At 33.4% G+C, this 21881-nt stretch overlaps 3 protein-coding genes across 5 annotated transcripts; 1 reads left to right on the forward strand and 2 right to left on the reverse strand.

The window, feature by feature from the left end:
* Positions 1–121: 121 nt before the first annotated feature.
* On the forward strand, positions 122–8332 carry LOC106299829 (uncharacterized oxidoreductase At4g09670). Of its 2 annotated transcripts, none has more exons than XM_013735834.1 (3): positions 122–690; positions 7458–7758; positions 7885–8332. In XM_013735834.1, the coding sequence occupies exons 1-3, from the start codon at positions 226–228 to the stop codon at positions 8208–8210; spliced, it is 1092 nt and encodes a 363-aa protein (XP_013591288.1). In that variant the 5' UTR covers positions 122–225; the 3' UTR covers positions 8211–8332. The 2 variants fall into 2 exon arrangements, with proteins under 2 accessions (XP_013591288.1, XP_013591287.1); XM_013735833.1 differs by having other exon boundaries at positions 178–690; positions 7455–7758.
* Positions 2735–5415, reverse strand: LOC106299828. Its single transcript, XM_013735832.1, has 2 exons — positions 3041–5415; positions 2735–2954 (listed from the first exon to the last, which is right to left on the reverse strand). The coding sequence occupies exon 1, from the start codon at positions 5346–5348 to the stop codon at positions 3054–3056; it is 2295 nt and encodes a 764-aa protein (XP_013591286.1). The 5' UTR covers positions 5349–5415; the 3' UTR covers positions 2735–2954; positions 3041–3053.
* A 1066-nt stretch (positions 8333–9398) lies between the features above and the next one.
* LOC106299830 (zinc finger protein 4) lies at positions 9399–11755 on the reverse strand. Of its 2 annotated transcripts, XM_013735835.1 has the most exons (3): positions 11547–11755; positions 11405–11466; positions 9399–10314 (listed from the first exon to the last, which is right to left on the reverse strand). In XM_013735835.1, exons 2-3 carry the CDS (start codon positions 11435–11437, stop codon positions 9511–9513), a joined length of 837 nt encoding a protein of 278 aa, XP_013591289.1. In that variant the 5' UTR covers positions 11438–11466; positions 11547–11755; the 3' UTR covers positions 9399–9510. The 2 variants fall into 2 exon arrangements, with proteins under 2 accessions (XP_013591289.1, XP_013591290.1); XM_013735836.1 differs by lacking the exon at positions 11405–11466.
* Between the last annotated feature and the right edge of the window lie 10126 nt (positions 11756–21881).

Genomic DNA, 21881 nt, shown 5'->3' on the forward strand with positions numbered 1-21881 from the left:
CCTCTCTGTACATTTTCTTGATTGATGAGAATGAGGTTTATTTACTGATAGAAACCAAGCATAAAGACCTCGAAAATGTTTGAGAAAAATATCGAAGATAATTAAAAATTGTTACCATGGGCTCATAATTTGCCACGTAGAAATGCCTTAAAATCTCATCACTTTTCATTAGAACATCAGCTCAGTTCTGAAACACTACACTTCTGCAACATTAAACGAAAAACAATGGGTGACAATACGTTGCGTATTGGCCTTCTCGGATGCATCCGATTCGCGTCAAAATTCGTCAGAACGGTAACCCAATCCTCTAACGCCGTTATCATCGCCATCAGCGATCCGTCAATCGAAACGGCGAACACCTTCGCCGCCGCAAACAATTTATCCCCAGAGACTGTTTCGGTGTACGGAAGCTACGAAGAGCTACTCAACGACCCACGCGTCGACGCCGTTTACTTGACTATGCTGGTGACTCAGCGAGCGAAATGGGCGGTGACGGCGGCGGAGAAGAAAAAGCATCTTCTGGTTGAGAAACCGCCGGCGCAGAACGCGGCGGAGATTGATAAGATCGTGGAGGCGTGTGAATCTAACGGCGTACAGTTCATGGACGGTACGATCTGGTTGCATCATAAACGGACGGTCAATATTAGAGAAACGATGTTTGATTCTGGATTGCTTGGAGACATTCGCCACGTAAGCTTTGTTTTTAGTTAAATATTGCAAACTATTCCGTAGAATATGTTACTTGTTTAATTGACCCATATAATTAGAAGAACTCAAATAGGCTTTTAGCATATGTTACTTGTTTAATACTGAAAAAGGCTTTCGTATAAGGTAGATTAGTGAATATTATTGAAAAATTCTCCATGATAGTCTTTTTGCAAAGGGGTCCTTCCACCACATGGACAGACACAAGAGATATGGAATGTAGATGTGGATCGACTGTATGTCCCTGTTCATGTTAGCGGGAATCATTGGATCGCATTGTGTATCAGTTTCGTGACGAGGAGCATTGATGTGTTTGATTGCTCGGGCAGAAAAAGGTACAAGGAATTGGATGGGTTCGCAAATCTTGTTCCTCGTATTGTCAAGGCAGTTCAGCCACCGAGTTACCAGAAGGACTTTACGTTCGCTGCATATACGGTTCACTATGTCCCCATGGGTAAGCTGAATAAAAGTGCATGTGATTGTGGTGTCTATACAATAAAGTTCATCGAGTGCCACTCGCTTGGATTGAAGTTGTCGATGGTGAATGATGGTAACATCAAAGAAGCTCGCCACAGAATTTTGTGGGATCTATGGGAAGCGGCAAACGACCCGGAATTGGTTGAGAGGATGTCAAATTATGAACCTCCAGAGTGTCTCACTTCAACCGTAGAAGAGATTCTGTGAGAATCGATTTTTAAATGTAACTAGTTCGGCTTTTATTCTAACTTTTAGGATAAAAATGCTTAATCTAATGTGTGTTTTATTAGGAACATGAATGCTTAATCCCTCTAATGAATTGCTTTTGGGTTTATTATTCTAAGTTTTTGACAATGTGTTTAATGAGACCCAAAAAAGTCATGTCGGCGACAACAATCAACCGTAACGAGACCCTAAACAATACCCTAAATGAGACAACATTCGAAAACATAACGATACCCTAAACATACCCTAAACAGAAACCAGTCATTCAATCGAGAGTCTAAAAACACATAACGAGACCCTAAACATGCCCTACATAACGAGATCCTAAACATGCCCTACATAACGAAACCCTAAACATACCCTAACGAGAAACCAAAACAACATTAATCATGCATTCTAATAGCCGTTGTAGAAGAAATCAACCGATAAGAGTATATAAACGAATCAAATCCAATACACTAAACTTGGTTTCTTGTAAACTCGACTTTTGATCCAAATCAGCAATAAAACCCGACCCGAATTAGATCCACAAATAACCTAATACCCGACATATTTAAACCAAAAACCCGAGTTTTCCCCATTTTTTCAGAATTCTCTTCTCTGTCGAGAACATTTTTCTCTCTGAATCAATTTTCCTAAAACATGAATACTCCAAGGCGATATTCGTACGGGGTGCCATCTAGGTGCTGGTGTGGGAAGGGGGTTGTGATTTTCTATTCGAGAACAGATGAGAATCCTTACCGACGGTTCTATAGATGCGAAATTGGGTCACAGGTTCATGGTTTCGATTTGTTTAAGGATTCAAATACATAATAGTTATCTGTTCATATCGAAACTCTGTTTTGTTAAAGGCGTTGGTCATGGCTTTGATATCTTTTGTCTGAATCGATTTTTGATTAAGAGAGATGAACACGCTGTCCTGACTTTATTTTTCTTCTATGTAGCGAAAAAATGAAACCCATTTATTTAAGTGGGTTGATGAAGCTTTGGTTGATGAGTTTCAAAAGCTAGATGCAGAGCAAGGGAGAATAACAGAAGCAATTGAAGATCTGAAAACGAGTATGAAAGAGACAGTTGAAGAAGAAGTAAGGAAGCAAAAAAATTCCCTTGAATTAGGTTGTTTAGGAATCATTCTACTGTGTTTTGGTAAAGTCAAGAATGAATGAAACCAGTCTACTGGTTCTTAGTATTTTGCTTCAATCTCTTTTGTTCTTACAATGACTATGTCACATTTTATGGTTCTTACTATGGCTTTGTTTTGGTTCATTTTCGAGGGGTTTTCTCAAATCGAGTACAATGAAACTGAGAAAGAATGATGATGGCAATGTATAACAATGAAACTTAGAAGAATGATGCCAATGCTTAACAATGAAAATGAGAAAAAATCCAAACGAAATTTATCCAATTGAAAAGAGAACCTATAGTGTTTAGAAGAAAAAAACCGTACAAAGCAACCTGTGAAATTTATCCAAATGATGAGAATGCACTTTGAAATAAGCTCGCCTAGCTCGCCATCTACCGCCACTTGCAAACTTGAACAGAGCAACCTGTGACACAAAGAACCATACATCAAACACATAAACCAAGCTATAAAAACACATAAATTTACCGCCTATATAACCTCACCCCTTACCATTTGTGACTGACTATATTGGTACTTGACAAGTTGCTCTGTTGTGCCCACTAATACCACATCTACTACACTTCCGAGGCTGCTTTCTTCGTGATATTTGCGATGACCGAATTTTGTCTTCCGCAGTTTCATATCTGCGTTTTCTTTTTCTTCCAACTGATCTTCTTGTCTGTGGTGGTAAAACAATGACTTTCTTAACATCTTCTGGTATAGACCAAGCATCCTCAGGAACATCAATAGGATTTATGCTTTCTTCATAAGCTTCTCTCCAAGCTCCTGTAGTATACATCAAATCAGTCAATGTGTGTGGCTCTCTTCCAACATGAAAACCAGCTTTAATTGCGTGCCTACAAGGGATCTTCATAAGGGTGTACTTTCCACATGAACAAGTCCTTCTATCCAAATCAACTAAGCAGTCGAATTTATCACCTCTAACAAGCAATCGACCAGCACTGACAGGGTAAACTACAAATGTGGCGCCTTTCCCGATTCTCCTCTCTATTTTTTTCTCTACATCTTTAGTCAGAGGATGTTTATGCTTTGAAATCAGTTTCTTACGCTCATAAAACCATTGTGTTAACATTTCCCTGATACTGTCTAACAAAGGGATGACTGGATACTCTCTCGGTGAACGCAAAGCAGAGTTGATAGATTCAGCAGGATTGGTTGTCCTTATGTCGTATCTGTATCCAGGGAATTGACATCTAGCCCATTTTTGCACATCAGCTTCCCTAAGATAATCTCCAATTGCCGGACTGATATTACACACAGTAGCAAATGTCTTCTCAAACTCAGAAACTCGATAAGCCTTGGACGCCTTTGAAACCAACCCAGCAAGTCCTTTCCCATGGAAATATGTGACCACATTATTCAACAAATGATGAATACAAATCCCGTGTCTGGCTGATGGATACACGTTTTCAATTGCCTTAGCGATAGACCCATGTCTGTCTGAAATAAAAGCCAAATCATGATCATCTGCAATGACAACCTTAAGTTGTCTCATAAACCATTCCCAAGAACGCTCATTCTCTGAGTCGACTATTCCAAACGCAATAGGATACAAATTTGAATTTCCGTCTAAAGCCGTAGCAACCAGTAAAACTCCTTTGTATTTATTCTTCAAAAAGGTCCCATCGATCACAATAACCCGCCTCATGACTCTGTTAAATCCTCTTATCGATTGCCCAAATGCAATAAATAGGTAACGAAAGTTCTCATTTCCGTCAATCTCATAGGATGTGTGTGTACCTGGATTAGCCTCTCTCAGCATGTGCAAGTATTTTGGTATTTTCCCATAACTTCTCTCTGGAATACCTCTAACTGCACTGATCGCATATTCACGCGCATCCCATGCTAAAGATTTTGATATCTCGCATCCATGATCACTACGCATAATCTGTATGATATCATTACATTTCGGCCCTTCCTTGACGCCTACATACTTATGCATAATCAGACTGCCTATTGTTTTTGCTGAAGCAGTCTTACCCGCTTTGGTTTTGCTTGAAGGTGCGCATGTATGTTTACCGACATACTTCTTGATCATGAAATATGATGAATCCTTCAGACACTCTGCTCGAACACCCCAATTGCATGCATTATCTGCACATCTAACATACCAAAGTTGTCTATCCGTTTTGATAACCTGGTAGTCAAAGTTATGCTTCATTGCACACATCTCGAAAGTCGCCTTCAACAAAGTTTTGTTCTCAAAAAATTGTCCGACCTTAACAACATGGAGCAGAGAAAACTTTGACATTTTATGTATGTTCTCTTTTTCAGAGATCATGGTATCAGCATCATAGTCCCCATCCTCATCAACTGCGACTCCTTTCCGCTTTTCATTCTTCTTATTCCCCTGCCTCTCAGCATACACAGGAGCTGATTCGTCCCCATTGTCAAACGAGTTTCCTTTCTCTTCATGAGTACATGGATCAGCTGGCGGTTTGTTAAGATCAAAGGCTTCTTTATTCGGATTCTCAGCCTTGGCTTTACATGTTACACACAATCGAGTAGAAGCACTCTTTTGAACAAATCGAACAAAATTATGAAGCTGACGATCGTTTGCAATGATCACAGGTGGACATCCTGAAGTATTGATCAACTCAGCAGGTAGATAACTTAACTCCAAATCGGCTATGATTTCTTCTTCCATACCAAAATCCTCCAAAATCATCCTTTTTAATTCATCTAAAGTACAATTTGATTCCACTAACAATAGCCTACCCCCTTTGCCATCAGCCTCAAAAATCCATCCCGTAGTTGCACCTAATTCCCAAAGACCACATGTTGTATAGATATGCATCTAATCTAGAACAAAAGTTTCTGAAAATCAAAAGAGAAACTATGAAAAAATCATAGATTCATGAAGAAGAAAGGCAAAATCATTTTTTTTAAAAAAAATTGACAAAGAAAATCGAGCAGAACCATTTTAGGAAGTTAGAATATTTTTAGAATATTTTGTTAACTGACTTTCCTTTATTTTCGCCAAAAACAGGTGATTTTATTAGTAGAAGACACCTTCTACAATGCGTAGAACCATGAAAATAATAAGGAATGTAATTTCTACCTTCTTTAGACGTTTGTGTAGTTTTCAGATTTCACGTTCGAGAAATGTTAGAATACTTGTTTAGAGTAGAAACTGCATTTTTCAGAAACGTAGATATCTTTACAATTAGTAGAATTCGCATTCCCCATATTTAGATATTGAATCAAAAGTAGATTTTACGTTCCAAAACAAGTAGATGTACGTGTTTATTCTGGATTTTGCATTCTACTAACCCAATTTCCGTAGAAGACGATTTCTACTTTTAGTAGAACGTAAATTGGAAATTTTATTTATTAAGTTTTTGAAAAAATAAAAAATATGTCCTTCTGTATATTGGTGTTCCATTAATAGTTTATATTTTTAATAATTTTTTTGATTCATAAAACTATTTATTTTATTAAGTTTCAGAAATAAAAGGGTAAAAGAGAGATAAAATGGACAAAGTTGAATTTATACCATAGGGACAACCATTCTGTTTTTTTATTCTGTTTTGGCAATTTTCCCTTTTTTTATTTATCTTTACAAAAATAGCCATCAATGAAGAAAATGATCAAAATAAATAAATTTTATTAAGGTAAAAATGTATAGTTTTTAGGGACAAAGTTTGCAATTTTAAACAAGGGTGAGTTTAAAGCTAAGGGTGGGTTTTTAGGGACAAAGTTTTAAATTTTAAAAAATTAAAAATTAAAATTAAAATTTTCAAAATCAAAATGAGTTATTTTGGTTATTTTCTTTCTTGAATGCTATTTTTGTGACAAAAACTTAAAAAAATAACTATTTGAGAGAATTGTCCGATATTATTTCATTATTGTATAGGTTTGAGCAAAGCAGTACTAGTTATGCTTTGAATATATGTAGTTTAGTAATATGGTTTGGCTGCCTGACATTACATATCAATATCCAAGAAATCATTAGGCGAAAATTATGTGGTCTGTAGAAGAATAGAGATTAGATAGATTATTTGGAACATAAGAGTTAATAAATTATTGATTTATTATATATATGCATTATATTTATAAAAAATATTTTAATTTTTGGATTGAATTATAAATTTCTTTTGATGAATTATCAAAACTAGATATACAAAATTTTTTTTTTTTGAGAAAGTGTAGATTTGTATTAAAATTATTCTTTAATTTAATAGATTTAGACTAATTAAGATTGATTTAAATGATGTTATCTGAATTAGAACAGGTTAACCTATTTAAGTCGTATAAATCGGATTTTAAGAATCATTTTGGTTCATGTTAAAAAAAAAGTGTTTCAAAAACAAACAAGTCATTTCGGCTAGGACCTACCTAGTAATAGGCCTGAGACTTATTATCTGAGATCCGGATTCGATCTGAGATCCGCTCCGGATCCATTCCGAAAATAGGATATCTGGGATGCCCGAATCCGAATTCGGATAGTAAAATCTTGGATCCGTCGTATTTTTAAAACACATTAAATTTTTAAATTTTATTAATATTTATATTTGATATATTAATATTTATACATGAATTAATCTTATAATGTTATAATATTATAGACATATATAAATATATTTATAAATATTTAATTTATGTATTATATTAAAAAAATTAGTATTTTTAGAAAAAAAAATTATTTTTAATTATTTTTACGGATCAGAATCCGGATATCCGCGGGATAATAGAATATCGGGACGGATATCCGAAATACGGATATCCAGAAACCACGAATCCGGATCCGGATATTAAATTCACGGATCCAACGGATCCGAGTATCCTGAATTTCCCGGATATCCGGATCCGTGTCAGGCCTACCTAGTAAACATTGTCCACAAAGTGTTGAACTTTCTTTGAGCTATAACATGCGTTATATATAATCATCATATATGTTTTGCAGATGTACAGCACGATGACGACTCTGGTACCGGAGCAATTACTGGAGAGACTGACCAAAGAAGCGATGGGATTAGCTGGAGCCATCGGAGAGCTTGGTTGGTACCCTATAGGAGCAGCTCTATGGGCTATGTCTTACCAGATGCCAGTATCTGTCAAGGCTCTTCCTTCCTCCGTCGCCACAAACTCTGTTGGGACCATCTTGTCCTGCTCTGCCTCCCTTCAGTTCGATTCAACTGAAACCGCAACGGCAATCGTCCACTGCTCTTTTCTCTCTCAGCTCTCGACTGATTTAGCTATCTCAGGTTCTTATGATTTTTCTTTATCTCCTAGGTTGAAACAGAAATATTAATAGTCTAGGTATATTTAAGTCCAGAGAAACAAAAATGTAGTATTTGTATCAACATCAGTTGTGTGAAATGGATGGTCAGGATCAAAAGGGTCAACTCATATGAATGACTATGTGATCCCTTACAAGGAGGACACAGCATGGTTCGAGTACACAAGTGGCGCTAAGTTCGCGGAAATGCACATTGGTTGGAACATGATGCCGGAGAGAGTCACGGTGGACTGCAGCGGAACTGAGGAGTCGCAGGAGGCAACGATGCTGAGAGAGTTTGTGAGGCTTGTCCAAGGAATCAAGCGGGGTGATTCAGAGGCCGATCCAAGGTGGCCAGAGATCAGTAAGAAGACGCAGTTGGTGGTTGATGCTGTGAAGAAATCTGTTGATATTGGTTGTGAAGTGGTTTATCTGTAGTTCTTTCGTAATTAGATTATGATATTTATATTAGTATAATTGACAAATTTACTGTTATGGTACATAACTTTAATAAGTCGAGCACATTACTTTCGGCGCATGTTTCTACGGATTTGGTTGTAGATTTTACTATCATCAAATGACTCCATTTATATATTTTCCAAGTCCCTAGTACTACAGTGGGCGTCATGCCGGCACATGATTGTTTGTGTCGGATCTTCCGCAATAGATCCAGATCGAGTTATATATAATTATTCTCTCTATTATTATAAATACAAAGTAATACTATATAAGCTATATAGTACTAGCATTTTTCACCAATATAAATCAATAAACATATCTTAATTTTGACGTCAACAAAAATATTAACACATCTCAAACTTTACATTTACAGTATTCACAACAACAACAAAAAAAAAAAACTGAACATTAGAAAAAGTTTCGTCTAAGGTCGCTTAGAGAGAGTTAAGCTCGAAATATGGTTTCATGGAAGTTAAATATCTCCTTTATTCTATTTTATGATGTTTGCTATCTAACCCTTCTATGAAGTTTATTGTCTACTTAATGAGTTTTACGTTTTTCCTTGTAGGATGGCTAGTACTTTTTGGTGGATTAATCTTCTGATTAGTACACACCAAGTTAAAGGAGAAAAAGCTCAAAATGACAAAATCCACCAAATAGAATAGGTGGCATAATATCGCTTAGCTATGCATGGAGTGGTATACATAATACATGGCAGGTTTATTCACTTTGCGTGGCTGCTTTCTTTCACTTAGCTCAGCCCTCAATTCTCTCTCCTTTGTAAGAAAATTCATCTTCCATTGATCCCCTTGGCACGTCCTCACATTTGCTCCCCTCCGTGCAAGCCTAACGAATCTCTTCTTTTAGTTTCTTCAAGGCATCCACAGTTCTTGACTTCTTGTCCAACGATTTAGCGAGCCTTCATAAAATCCAGTTACACTCATCAGCTTATGGCTAAAGTTGTTCTCCTCGTTCTTCATGGGTCAACCCACAGCCAACGACTTTAACTTTTTTATAATCCAGTTGAATTCCAAATCTATCTCTGTATGTCGAATTTCTATTTGTATATATCGTCTGACGTTTTTCAACCTCTTGTATATACAGCCGCCAAAAGGTATCTTAAAGACATTGACGCAATTAGAAATTTCTAAAGTATACACCTAAACAAGTTAACGAGAGAATATTATTTGATCATAATGGTTTGTGAAATTCTCACTGTACATAATAGAGTTATATGTAGCTCGTGCAAGCAAATTAAGAATTAAAAAAAAAAGATAGCTCAAAGCTTCAAGGTTAGATCTGGAAGACAACTCTCCATATCCACTGCTTTTTTTACCTCCAAGAAATCCATTTTACTTTCACCTAAATTATCATTACAAGCTTCAGCCGCAACCGCAGCACCCGCCGCTTGTCTGAAACTCCCCAGCCAGAGGAGCTCGGTACCGTCGTCCTCCACGTAGAAAGGTACACAATTACTAAAATACCCCTGGTTAAACCTGGCAATGTTTCTAATAATCGTTTCTGGTGCTGGCCTTAGGTCGTGGGACGAGCCATGCGCCTGTATTCCCAAAGTCCTGACTGATGTCATGTTACCATGCAGCGGGAGGCAAGAGAGAGCAGCTGTGGCGTAGGGGCCACTGGATCCTCTAGGGAAAACCCCAGCCAGACCCATACGCATAGCACGTTTTGCGAGCGTTCTTTCACGTTTGTGAGCGTTCTGGTGACCGCCAAGAGCCTGAGAGCTGTAAAACTTCCTTTGACAGTAGTTGCAAGAAAAGACTCTCTTCGATGCAGACGGTTGTTGTTGTTGTTGCTGTTGTTGCTCTGGGTTGTTACTTTCGCTCGTGCTCGAAATTGGCAGCGTCAAAGAAGATGATTCAAGATCCAAATTGTTGTTGTCGTCGAAACGAAGGCTAAGATTCAGAGAGATGGGTCTGCAGTTTTCTGCTACCGGATATAAGTTCGAGGCAGCTTGGCTACTGGTGGTATCTTCTGGATGATTATGTTCCGATGAAGCTTCAGCCTCAAGGTCTAAGATGGATCTCATAGTTTGGGCAGCAACTAAAGGTTGTTTTATCTTTTTCTGTAACAATTTTTAAATATTTAGAGAAAGTGAAAATGTCTAGATCAGTAATAATTGAGAAATACGTAGAAAGTAATAATAACTTTAAGAACTTTGATGATCACGATTGGGTATGTCCAAACAAAGTCGAGAATGTCTTTAAATATACTGTAATAAAAATTATAATTTAAGAAATAACAAGTGGACTTTCCTGAAATTCATATTCCAAGCAACCCTGTGACATTATAGTTCTGTGGCCATATAAAATATAAAACATGTTTTAGGTTTCATTTGAAAATTCAGAAAAATAGTTTATTCGTGGACTGAACTTAATTGAGTTATTTATAGATCCTGAATTACAAGAAAAAACAAGTGGGAGGAACATTTGTGTGACTACAAATGGTCCTAATGAGTCAATGACTAGACAACATCAGAAGTGACAAATTTAGTACTGACACATCCATCAACCAGTCAACTCTAAACAAATTCTTTTAGTTTTATTTAGCAATAACACTAACAAGCCATTAGATTACGAGTATTTCCATACATTTTCTAGTTTCTACTTCATGTGCTTTCCCCGACAGTAAAATCGAAAAATAAAACAGACACGCAAAGCGACAAAAAACCGACAAAAAACCGACAAACAAAAAGAAACACAAAGCAACAAAAAAAAAACAGACAAACGGATACTACGAGATATCACCGACAGCGAAATCAAATTACTTATCAAGCAGATTCATACTTTATATAATTATCTCCATAAGTTTTTTTTTTGGAAATCAAATTATCTCCGTAATTAAGTTCCTTTTTAACATCGTTCATTATGATCTTCTTTTTTCTTTTTCTTGAAAAAGGGTTATATCAGTATCAAGTGAGATTTGTGGGGCGAAACAACTATACAATAAACAATTTAATTTCTTATAACTTTAAGGTATCTTATTAGCTGTAGCATCCAAATTGGAAGTGAAAAAAAAATAGGTTTAACCGTATAAGGTGTAGTTAAAATTTAGGGTATCCAATGTTGTTGAGCAGAACGAAAAGAAAGAGCAGGTTGAAACTAAATGAGAATATTAAAGCCATTTTCAAAAAAAAGAGAGAAAATTGGACTGACCAAAACTTTTTTGCAGTTATATATCGAAACCATGCTTGTATATTAATCGTCAAAATTACAACCTTCGACGCACAATTTTGAGACATAAGTTAATCCAAGTACATAGAGGCTAAATATTTGAAGAAAAGAAGAATACGTATACCTCTTAAGATGATGAGGAGACAGAGGCTTGGAATTTGAAGAAAGAATTGAGAGCTATGATCAGCTTTGTCTCCACCGATTTCCAGGGTAATTTGGGGATTTAAAAAGAAAGAGGAGAATAGAGTGAGATGAGAGAGATGTGAGAGGGATGTGAGAGTTTGTGAGTGTTATTATGTTTGGTTTTGGAGCACAAAAGAAGAGAAGAGCGAGTGGATTGTATAGTGGAAGAACATGATTAACCCTACTCTCTTAACTGGGGTTTTTAACTTCGGTTAAGAGACGGTTCTTATTTTTTCTTAAATTTTAACTAAGAAAAGCTAAAAACCGTCTTTTAAATAAGAGATATAAGAACCGTCTCTTAGCCGAAAAGCGTGAAAAAAAATACAAATTATCAGTTAAGAACCCCGGCTAAAAAACGGATTGCGTATAGGAAAAGCTAAGGTTGCTGTGAGCGGCAGTGGAGGGGACAATGGTGGGACGTCTCACACTTAAGTCAGAGTAGAGTTCTTAAATTCGGATAATATTCTTCTTTTATTTAGTTTCTTGTGATTTTATAATGATTCATCATGTATGTGTGTGATGGTTCAATTGGTTTCAGACTCGGAGTCCATAACTCCAGTTATTAATTAACTCTGTCTTTGACCCAAAAAAAAAATCAACTCTGTCAAAGGTGAAAGTTGGCAGTCAAGTGGGGGTGCGGCCAACTGAATCAATTAGATGAGACTGCTGCTTTAGCATTATGAGATTTGAGCCAGTGACAAGCTTATATTTAAAGAAAATTATTTTTACTATTTATTGATTCATTAAAAGTATTAGGATCAAAAGTTGATCTCGAACTTAAAAGATTACAAATAAAAGAATCTAAAGTTTTCAACTTCTAAATTTTAAAGATATTTACTATAATAACTCAAAATATTATAAATAACTACAATAATCTACCTATACTTTTTTTAAGAATTTCAATATTTTTTTGAGAGATTAGAATTTCAAAATTTTCTTATCTAATATTACTTTAGCAGACTTTAAATTCTATTTGATAGTCTTTATAAACAATTTGGTAAACTTATGTTTAATCTGTTAACATCCAAAAAATTTGAAGTAAGTCTGCATTTTTTCAGCTTCAAAATTCTATCAGCAAGCTTATGTTTAGTTTGCAGTGAATCAACATATTAGTACAAGTTTATGCGTTTTTGGTAAATTTCAAAAGTCGATTTGACAGATATATCTTTAATTCTTTATTCTATACATACTTTGCAGACACATCGACTCCCTCATATATATATATGAAGGGAAGTAGTTTGGAAGATGACGTTCAAATTTAACACTAAAGCAACAAAGAGATAATGGTTTCTAATTTATAACGTTAAACATGTCTGTAAGAGATTTCAACAGATCCAAACAGACTGCTGCATCGCTCGACATAACAGGAAACTAGGGACCACTTGATGCTCTCTTGCCCTTATGCTGGGGTCTTATTGACTGAAATTAATCATAGGATCAGAGACCTGGTGCCACCATTCTCAAACTGGTCGCACCTGATGCAGTGGGCTTCATCGTCCACATCCTTGACCCCATATATCCGATCAGAGACCTGGTGCCACCATTCTCAAACTGGTCGCACCTGATGCAGTGGGCTTCATCGTCCACATCCTTGACCCCATATATCCTGCGTATGATGGTGGTTCAAGCCCTTACTTACACCATCTGGCAGCAGAGGAATAATATGCTTCACAACCAGACTCCGCTCCCTCCATTGGTGGCTTTCAATGAAATTAATAGACACATCATTGACTCTATCTATGCGGCAAGGAAGCGAAGAAAATTCAGCTCCCTTATGACACTTTGGCTCATATGAAGTTATGACCCACTTTCTATTTTCCTAGTCTCTCCATGAGTCTGTTCTTGGAGTTATTTTACGCTTAGCTGATTGATACCCTGTTTTTTTCCATTCTTTTTTGCCAAGGTATCTCTTGTTTAGGTTCTATCTCTCAGTAGAAAAACCTTATATCTTAAATGAAATTAACATTCTTAGCAACAAAAAAAAAGAAAAGAAGATTTCGTCACTTTTGCCGATTTCAATGCTTTTTTGGTAATCAGTCGATAATTTCTAATACACGTTTTTAAATAACCCATCATCATTTTGTGCTATTTACCTAAGACCGAATTCTTATTCAATAAATATGACGTATAAGTTTTGTAAACTATTCGGGACCGTTGATGGGAGATGGCGAGAATACTGATTAGGAGCAGTTCGCACGTCTGAGATAAGAGTCCAAATTTGCAGTGAAGACCATCCCTACACAGAAAGCATATCCATGTGTAGGACCACGACAACTAGTTCCACTGTTTTCTTCGCAGTCACCTATGCTCTTATCTAGTAGACATATTATTATATCCTCGGTATACAAATAATTTATCAGCTTTATTAGTTGATCATGTGGTGTATATATGTAGTTTTTTTTTTTTTTTGAACTGGCTTTCGTATATATGTAGTTTCATGTGAAATTTCTAAAAATAGAGAGTCGAAGGTTTTGGATTATAGGAGATGTGGGGTAGATGCCTTCTTTAACATGTCAACTACGTTTGCTAAGAAGTTTGAAAGGATTAAGTTCTATGCTTTGAATCTCTTTTCTGGAGGTGGAAGTGGGCAGGTTATTCGTTGCCGCTGCATCTCCATGCATCATGATTTGATATGTTCAGATGATATCTTTTTCCAGTCAATTATTTACATTCGCTATGGATAGCAAAAATGATGGAGATACAGTTCTTCGTAGCGTAGACAAGCACTACATTTATTTTAAATGATAAATTCCTGTATTTTAAGCACATTTTTAAAACACTGTAATACTTTTGCTTTCAAGAAGTAATGATAATTTTAGTTTTAATACAAGTTGCTAATTGGATCAATCAAACTCATGTTGGCATAATGTTTTTTTACTCTAGATATACACAGTGCCGGTCTAATATTTTAAGCAAAATTTAATAACATATTTTTATGTTTTTATCTAATATCATATGTATACGTATATATTTATCAGATAAATAACACTAAAACTAATTTAATTCTGTTAATGATTGGTAAATATAATTTTATGAATTTAATTGTATAGAAATATTTGTCAATGTTATCATCAATACTTTACTTAATCACAATTCTACTAAAATAATTTGTTAATAAAAATTACATTTAAAATATTATTATTATTTAACAATAATGCACACTTAATCAATATATTTATTGATAAAAGTTTCATAACTAATGCTAAAATGTTTTATAAATATTACTATTATCAAAGAATTATAAATTATACTAACATATAAATACTAAGTAAAAATTTTAATATAAAAATAAATAAATAACCCTCTAAAATTTTAAATCTTTATTGATCGTTTGGGTGGCTGCTTTCTAGCGGGTACTTTTGATTTAAATCATTGAAACTAATTTTTTATTTTTGAACAAATTTAAACTAATTTACAATTTGAAAATATGGTCCAATAGCTAAAAGATAAACTTTACAATTTAAGTCTTCACAATGAACGTTCTAAACGAAAAGAAATGGATCCTTTTTGTGTATTTAGTAATAGTATTGTCGGTGATTCAAGAATAAAATAGTAACATAATAAATTACTGTTAAAATAATAAATACTCCTTTCATTCCAGAAAGTAAGATTTTTTAGATTTTTTTTTTGTTTCACAAAGATACATTTTCTATATTGTTAAGGTATTTTTTTATACTTTTGAGAAACATTAATTGAGAATATTTGAATTGATTAAATTTCATTGGTGGAAAGTTATTGGAAAGTGTATAATAAAATAAAAAATAAATTAAATCATAAACATTTATTAAATTTTTAATAAACGTGTATATTCTAGAAAATCTTATTTTCAGGGAACAGAGGGAGTAGATTATACGGATGGTGGCAGCTTCCCAACAAAAGGTTCTTTATGTCAGTGTTTTTTTTTTTGTTGAAGCTTCTGTTTTTCTTCTTTTCAAAAAAAAAAACTTATGTTTTTCTCTTTGTTTTTTCTCCTACAGAAAGAATGGAAAAGGAAAGAAAAGTGAAGTAGCTCCTCAGTGCACGGGGAGGACATCTGAAAAATTCTGCCTTTAAATTTTATTTTAGAATTTTGAAGTTTCAGAACACTTTTTGATTCTTTAAAACTACTTATCTTGACCTTTGCTGTGCCTTTGTAGCCTCTCCTCAGACCCTTTGCTTCTTTTTATTTGTTTCGTCTGTTCTTCTCCTCCTTATCTTTTCTTATCACCCAAACTACTTTTATTTATTTATCTCATGTCTAATCACATATTTCGAATCTCCTTCAACATTGTGCGTATAATTGACATCCGCCGTTTGTTCGCTTCTACGTCCATACATTTTTTTTGGGTCGAAATCTACGTCCATACATTCCTCAGTCCTGACTAATTAATAGTTTTCTTCTACAGAAGTTACTATACCAAAATAGTTAATGCTGTAAATGGTAAGCACATGTCCCTTTTTGTCGACTGTTTTATACCATGAAAAGATAACAAAGTACTCAAAGCATGATCCCAGAAATCGGATTAAACTCAAGAGTATAAAAGTTACGCCAAGATAACCATCTTCTCCTTGGAGAAAAATCTCTCATCCCCCTAGGCTCCCCTTGACCATCTATCATTTCCTTTTCGTGTTCACACAATCTTAAATAGTCATCTACATATAATTTATAGGAAGAAAAAACTACCGGTACTGGTAATACAATGAATTTGGTTTTGGAGGTTTTGAGTTTAAGTACGCGATGGAGAGGAGATTAATCAACCAAGCTCCTGCTCTCGGCAAATGAGTTTTGGATCCTTAGCTTAGAACCCCCTCACTAAAAAAACTCACATATTCAAGTTTACAGTTCTTTTTTTTGTAACTGAAGTTTACAGTTCTTTTACCAAGCTATACTGTCTAATTGATTGATTTTGCTATTAACAACTCTATTACCAAATACCAATAGTTCTAGTTTCCCCTCTTCCACTAATCTGACTGTTGCATTTGGTTTTAATATTATGTATAGTTTAGTTTATTTATGTTATAATGGGAAAAAATGGTTTGTAACATCCCCATTCCGGAAATGAAGTTTTAAATGCCATAAAAATCAAGATTTTTAAAGGAATATATTATTTTGAAAATCAAGTAGATCATAAAATCTTTATCCACTTTGAAATATTTGAGAGTTTGTATGTAACTTTTTTCTCAGTCTACCAGAATTTATGTCTGCTAACTCATGTATTTTTGAATATTCTATTAGTTTAGGACTCATATCAATATGATTTTTTGTAAGCAAACAATTTTTTTTGATGTGCATGTTCATCTTTGACAGATTAACAAAATCTATAGCCACATGCTTGTTCCCCTTCAATAAAACGTTCATTATTATTTTTGAGCATTATTTTTCCTTTAGTTGTTTATTGTTCTCGTTCCTCTCAGTTTCTTTGTCAACAAGTGTTTTCTTCTTCCACTTAACTTATTTACAAAGAGTTTCAATATTGCATGTCTGACTTTTTCTCGGGGTAGGGTGAATTTCGTTATTTCATATTTAATATTTTTTTAAAAAGAAATAAAATAATAAAAATTTACCAAGTTATATTATGTTTCTAAAATAAAAAAATAAAAAAAATAAAAAATAGTAGTTGCCGAAAAATGATTTTTTTAATATTTTTAACGTACTCAGCAAAACACTAAACCCTAAATTCTAAACATGAAACTCTTAATGCTAAACTCTAAACTCTTGGATAAATATTTAAGATTTAGTGTTTAGTGTTTATGATTTAGGGTTTAAGATTTATCCAAGGGTTTAGGATTTACCCAAAAATTTAGAGTTTAAGATTTAAAATTTAAAGTTTAGTGTTTTGCTGATGGCGTTAAAAATATTAAAAAAATTCTTTTTTGGGCAACTATTATATTTTTTATTTATTTTTATTTTTATTTTAAAAATATAATATAATTTGACAAATTCTTATTATTTTGTTTCTTTTTTAAGATATGAAATATGAAATAACAAAATAATTTTATACTTGGAAGGTTTGTTTTATGAACAAAACACTTTGCAAAAGATGATAAGACGTGAAATGGAACTTTAGAGATTTGGATTTAGATATGAAGCTTTTTTTCTTACAGAATTAGGTTTCAGATGGTTGTGTACAGCATGAAATGATTTTAGAATGAGAACGTAACCAAAACTAATCATTTTATTAATAAGCAACCCAAAAGCTGTTCACAATACCAAATAGAAATCACACGCCATTAGGACTAAGTCAAAACTCTTTTCTTTTTTGTTGATCTCTAGCTCCCCTTTTGTCTCCCGATAATGACCAATGACAGTATTAAGGTTCTATTTAGAGTTAATCCCAGATTTTTCCTGCCTTCTAAAGGACAATATATGACAAAGCTTTCCTTTTTGCATTAGGCTTAGTATAAACTTTAACCGACTCTTTCTTTGTGTGCAGGATTTGGTGTTGGCCAAGACATGAGAAACTGTGGCCCACGAGCGCAACAACAATCTCTTCACTTTGCGACGCGTAACATAAAAATTGAGTTATTGGACTGTTCAGAAACTCTCTAAGGAGCTGACCGGTTTTCCCGAAACGATCTGCAAACGCAGTTTTTACGACTGGTAACGGTTGAGCGCGTTTCGAAACAATCATACAAACCGCTACAAATCGCTCCAAACCGCTCCGAACCTCTTAAAATCAAAAGCTGGTTCCAGCTAGCGTTTGCAGTTGCGGGTGGAAAAATAAATATAAAATTATTTTCAAAAATATTTTAAAATTTTAAAATAGAAATATTATAAATAAAAATATATACATATTTTATATATTAATTAAAATTCACAAACAATATCATAATTTGTTTTATAAAAACTTTAAACTAACTATTTATTAGAATTTTTAAACATATATATACACAAATATATAAAACGAAATAAAATGTTTTTTAAACTTTTTTAATATAAATTTTCAATTTTTTTTATATTAAAATTATAACTTTCAACTAATTTAAAAAAATTTAATATAAATTTTCAAAACAAATTTTATTAAAATTATAACTTTCAACTAATATTATATATTTATAATTATTATATTTTATTACAATAGTATTTTTTTATATTTTTATAATGTTATAATATGTTAATATAGGTAATTTATTATTAAACCGGTGCAATATCTTATAATTAACCAGTCACAAATATCTCGCAAACGCAACAATTTTCAAACGTTGTACTAGTCATACAGAACGCTTAATAACGCTTGAAACCGTAACCATCCGCAGCCGCTGCGTTTAAACGAGTCGGCCCTAACTCCCCCCTATTCAAGAACTGATGCGAAACTCTTTAACTCATCGTAAAAAGAAATTAGCGAAAAGTTGCGTGAAAAATATCGACGCAGCATAAAAATTGAGTTCCAACAGATTATTCATGAGCACTTGGTCATTCCACAAAGGAAGTTTCTGGGTGTTTTTATAAATGCCAATGATAACTGTCTCCAAATCTGTTCAATACTTCCACATCGTAGTTCTGTTTTTTTCTTGATGAAGTATCAGTATGTTACGTATGTTACTACGATTTTGTCAAGTCATCTCATATGGATAGTTTCTATGTTAATCGGGAAAGATATAGTTTTCGGATGAAAATATTAGTTAGCAGAAGGTAGATATTTGCCGGCTAGAAGTCGAAGATGAGGAAATGCCTCATTCGAGAGTACTGTAAGATAATCTCCACATTATATTTACCTTGTTGTACGTCCGCTCTGCATGTAAAGACCTTTTCATGAAGATTTTTTAATGTTAAAGTTAGACATCTATTTTTAGGAGCGACGGTTCAAAGAGAAATATGGATTGTGTTTGGGAATTTATCGGTAGATCCAAATTTCCTCATGCACGAGAAGTGGAAGGGGAAAGTTGGAATTCTCTTCCCTTCCTCCGACTGTTTTTCTATTCTATATTTTGTGAACATGAACACTGTGTGATCAAATCATCAAATGATTAGATTTTTATGAGTATGATCCCTTCTTATTGCTATAGCCTTATAGGAGAGGAAACTTGGTATTTATCGTATACATCATTTCCAGAATTCCTTGTTGTGTCCGGATTTGCCGACATAATTAATATTTGAATATTTTGTCATTTTGTTTTTGAAAATGATTTGGAATAGTAATGGTGTGTCTATAAGTCTATTCTTATAGATTAGTAAACTCGTAAAAAAAAATCAATTATATGTCATGTCTGGATTGGAATAACAAAATTAATTCATGATAAATTCAATTCTAACAATTCCAGTTAATGACCAATAAGTATTCATGTCATTAAGTCCGATTAATTTTTTTGACAGGTTTCACTAACTACCATATCATCATCATTCCCTAATTTATTACAAACACAATAATGAGAGTAATAACTTACAAAAGATAAAGTTTATTTCTTTTCTTATAGATCTGCAGAGAGCCATGTGCATGGGGAATCAGCTTCGCCTGTATTTTTCCTTAAGACGAGAGTTTTTTTTTTCCTCCCATAGAAAGTGATAATATAACAGTAAAAATAAAGAATAAAGGACTTGAGATCATGATTCATGAGACAACGAAAGATACATGTAGCATTTTGTGAAATACAGATATCCAATTTTGAGATTTCAATATTAATCGTAACCACATATATTCATGTTATAATATAATAATAGGCTCATTATCTATCTGTTTGTATGAATCTTTGTTGCCGCTCGTTAGTCGCTCCACTACGCTTCTCTTTTTTTTTTGACATCAACTAGCATCGCTTCTTAAAGAAAACTTGTTTTACACCTGTATACTTCTAATAATCTTTTAATGCTTTCTATGTGTTATATACGAATAATTTTTGCCAATTTGTTTCACAACTTTTGGACCCTTATGCCATTGACAGCCTAGACCCTAGATGTAGGATCTTAAAGAGTACCAAACAAATTGTTTTATTATTTTCGCGAACTACCGCACACAGAATAAAATTGTGTAAATATATACAGTGCTAGTATACACAGTTTTATATAGGGCAAATCTCCAAAATAGCACATTTCTAAGTTTATATCACAAAAATAGCACTCAAAAACCAAAATGACAAAAATAGCACATTTCTAAATTTATCCTTTGAAAATTTTAATTTTTTTATTTTTCAAAATTTGAAATCTTATCCCCAAAACCTCATTTCTCAACTCTAAACCCTAAACCTTAAACTCTAAATCCTAAACCCTAAACCATAAACCCTAAACCCTAAACTCTAAACCATAAACCCTAAACTCTAAACCCTAAACCCTAAACCTTAAAATCTAAACCCTAAACCCTAAACTCTAAACCCTAAACCCTAAACCCTAAATCCTAAACCCCACCCTTTAACTCTAAACCTTAAATTTGTGACTTTTGATAAAACATTAAGTGCTATTTTTGTGACTTTTGACCTTAAGTGCTAATTTAAGAACATAAACTTGATTTAATGCTATTTTTGTCTTATTTAATGCTATTTTTGTCTTTCTCTCTTTTATATATCCTTATACAATTCTTTTTAAAAAATATATATATATATTTATCTAGTATTATATATAATAAAAATTTACATCAAGACTCTGTAGACCAATTTAACTCCACTAACAAATTCTGAATATCAGTATATTAAACTAAATGTATTAAAATATTAATTTATTATATCATGAACATTCGACGATAGTTAATATAATATAATCGTTTACTAGAAATAAACAACTCTTTTTTAGTTTTAAATAATACTTCAACAATGGAGTACGTAAACCTAGTCTATAAAAAAAAGAGATTTTTTTCTTTTCGGAGTTTTTTCAAAATTAAAGATTTAGTTGTAATAATAATTACTGAACGAAAATTTTAATTAATATACTCATTAATAATAAGTTCTAAAGAAATGATTAATATACAAATTATAATATTTGTTTACATATAGATATTAATGAAATTATGATATAATAATTTAACTAATAATTTTTTTTTGTCATATTGCTTTAATCGGTGGATCAAATAGCTTATACTCTATAAGACACGGATAAAAGAAAAGATATACGAGTAACTACGAGCCTGTAAAGCTTAAAGAAATTTGTTTATTGCTATCCTTTAGAGACATTGATTATCCTCATTTATGTACACAAAAAGAGATAAAGGGTTCGGAGTGGTTAACTGGCAAAAGTATTATACTTCTTGGGGGAAATGAATATCTTGATTAAAGTCCAAATTAGGACCTTTTTTTTTTGTAACTTTAGTCCAAATTAGGACTTACAAGTTACAACAATTTTTTACTTATTTTATACTTTATAACAAGTTAACTA

Source organism: Brassica oleracea, chromosome C6 (genome assembly GCF_000695525.1).
Source record: "Brassica oleracea var. oleracea cultivar TO1000 chromosome C6, BOL, whole genome shotgun sequence".
NCBI classification, from domain to species: Eukaryota; Viridiplantae; Streptophyta; class Magnoliopsida; order Brassicales; family Brassicaceae; genus Brassica; species Brassica oleracea.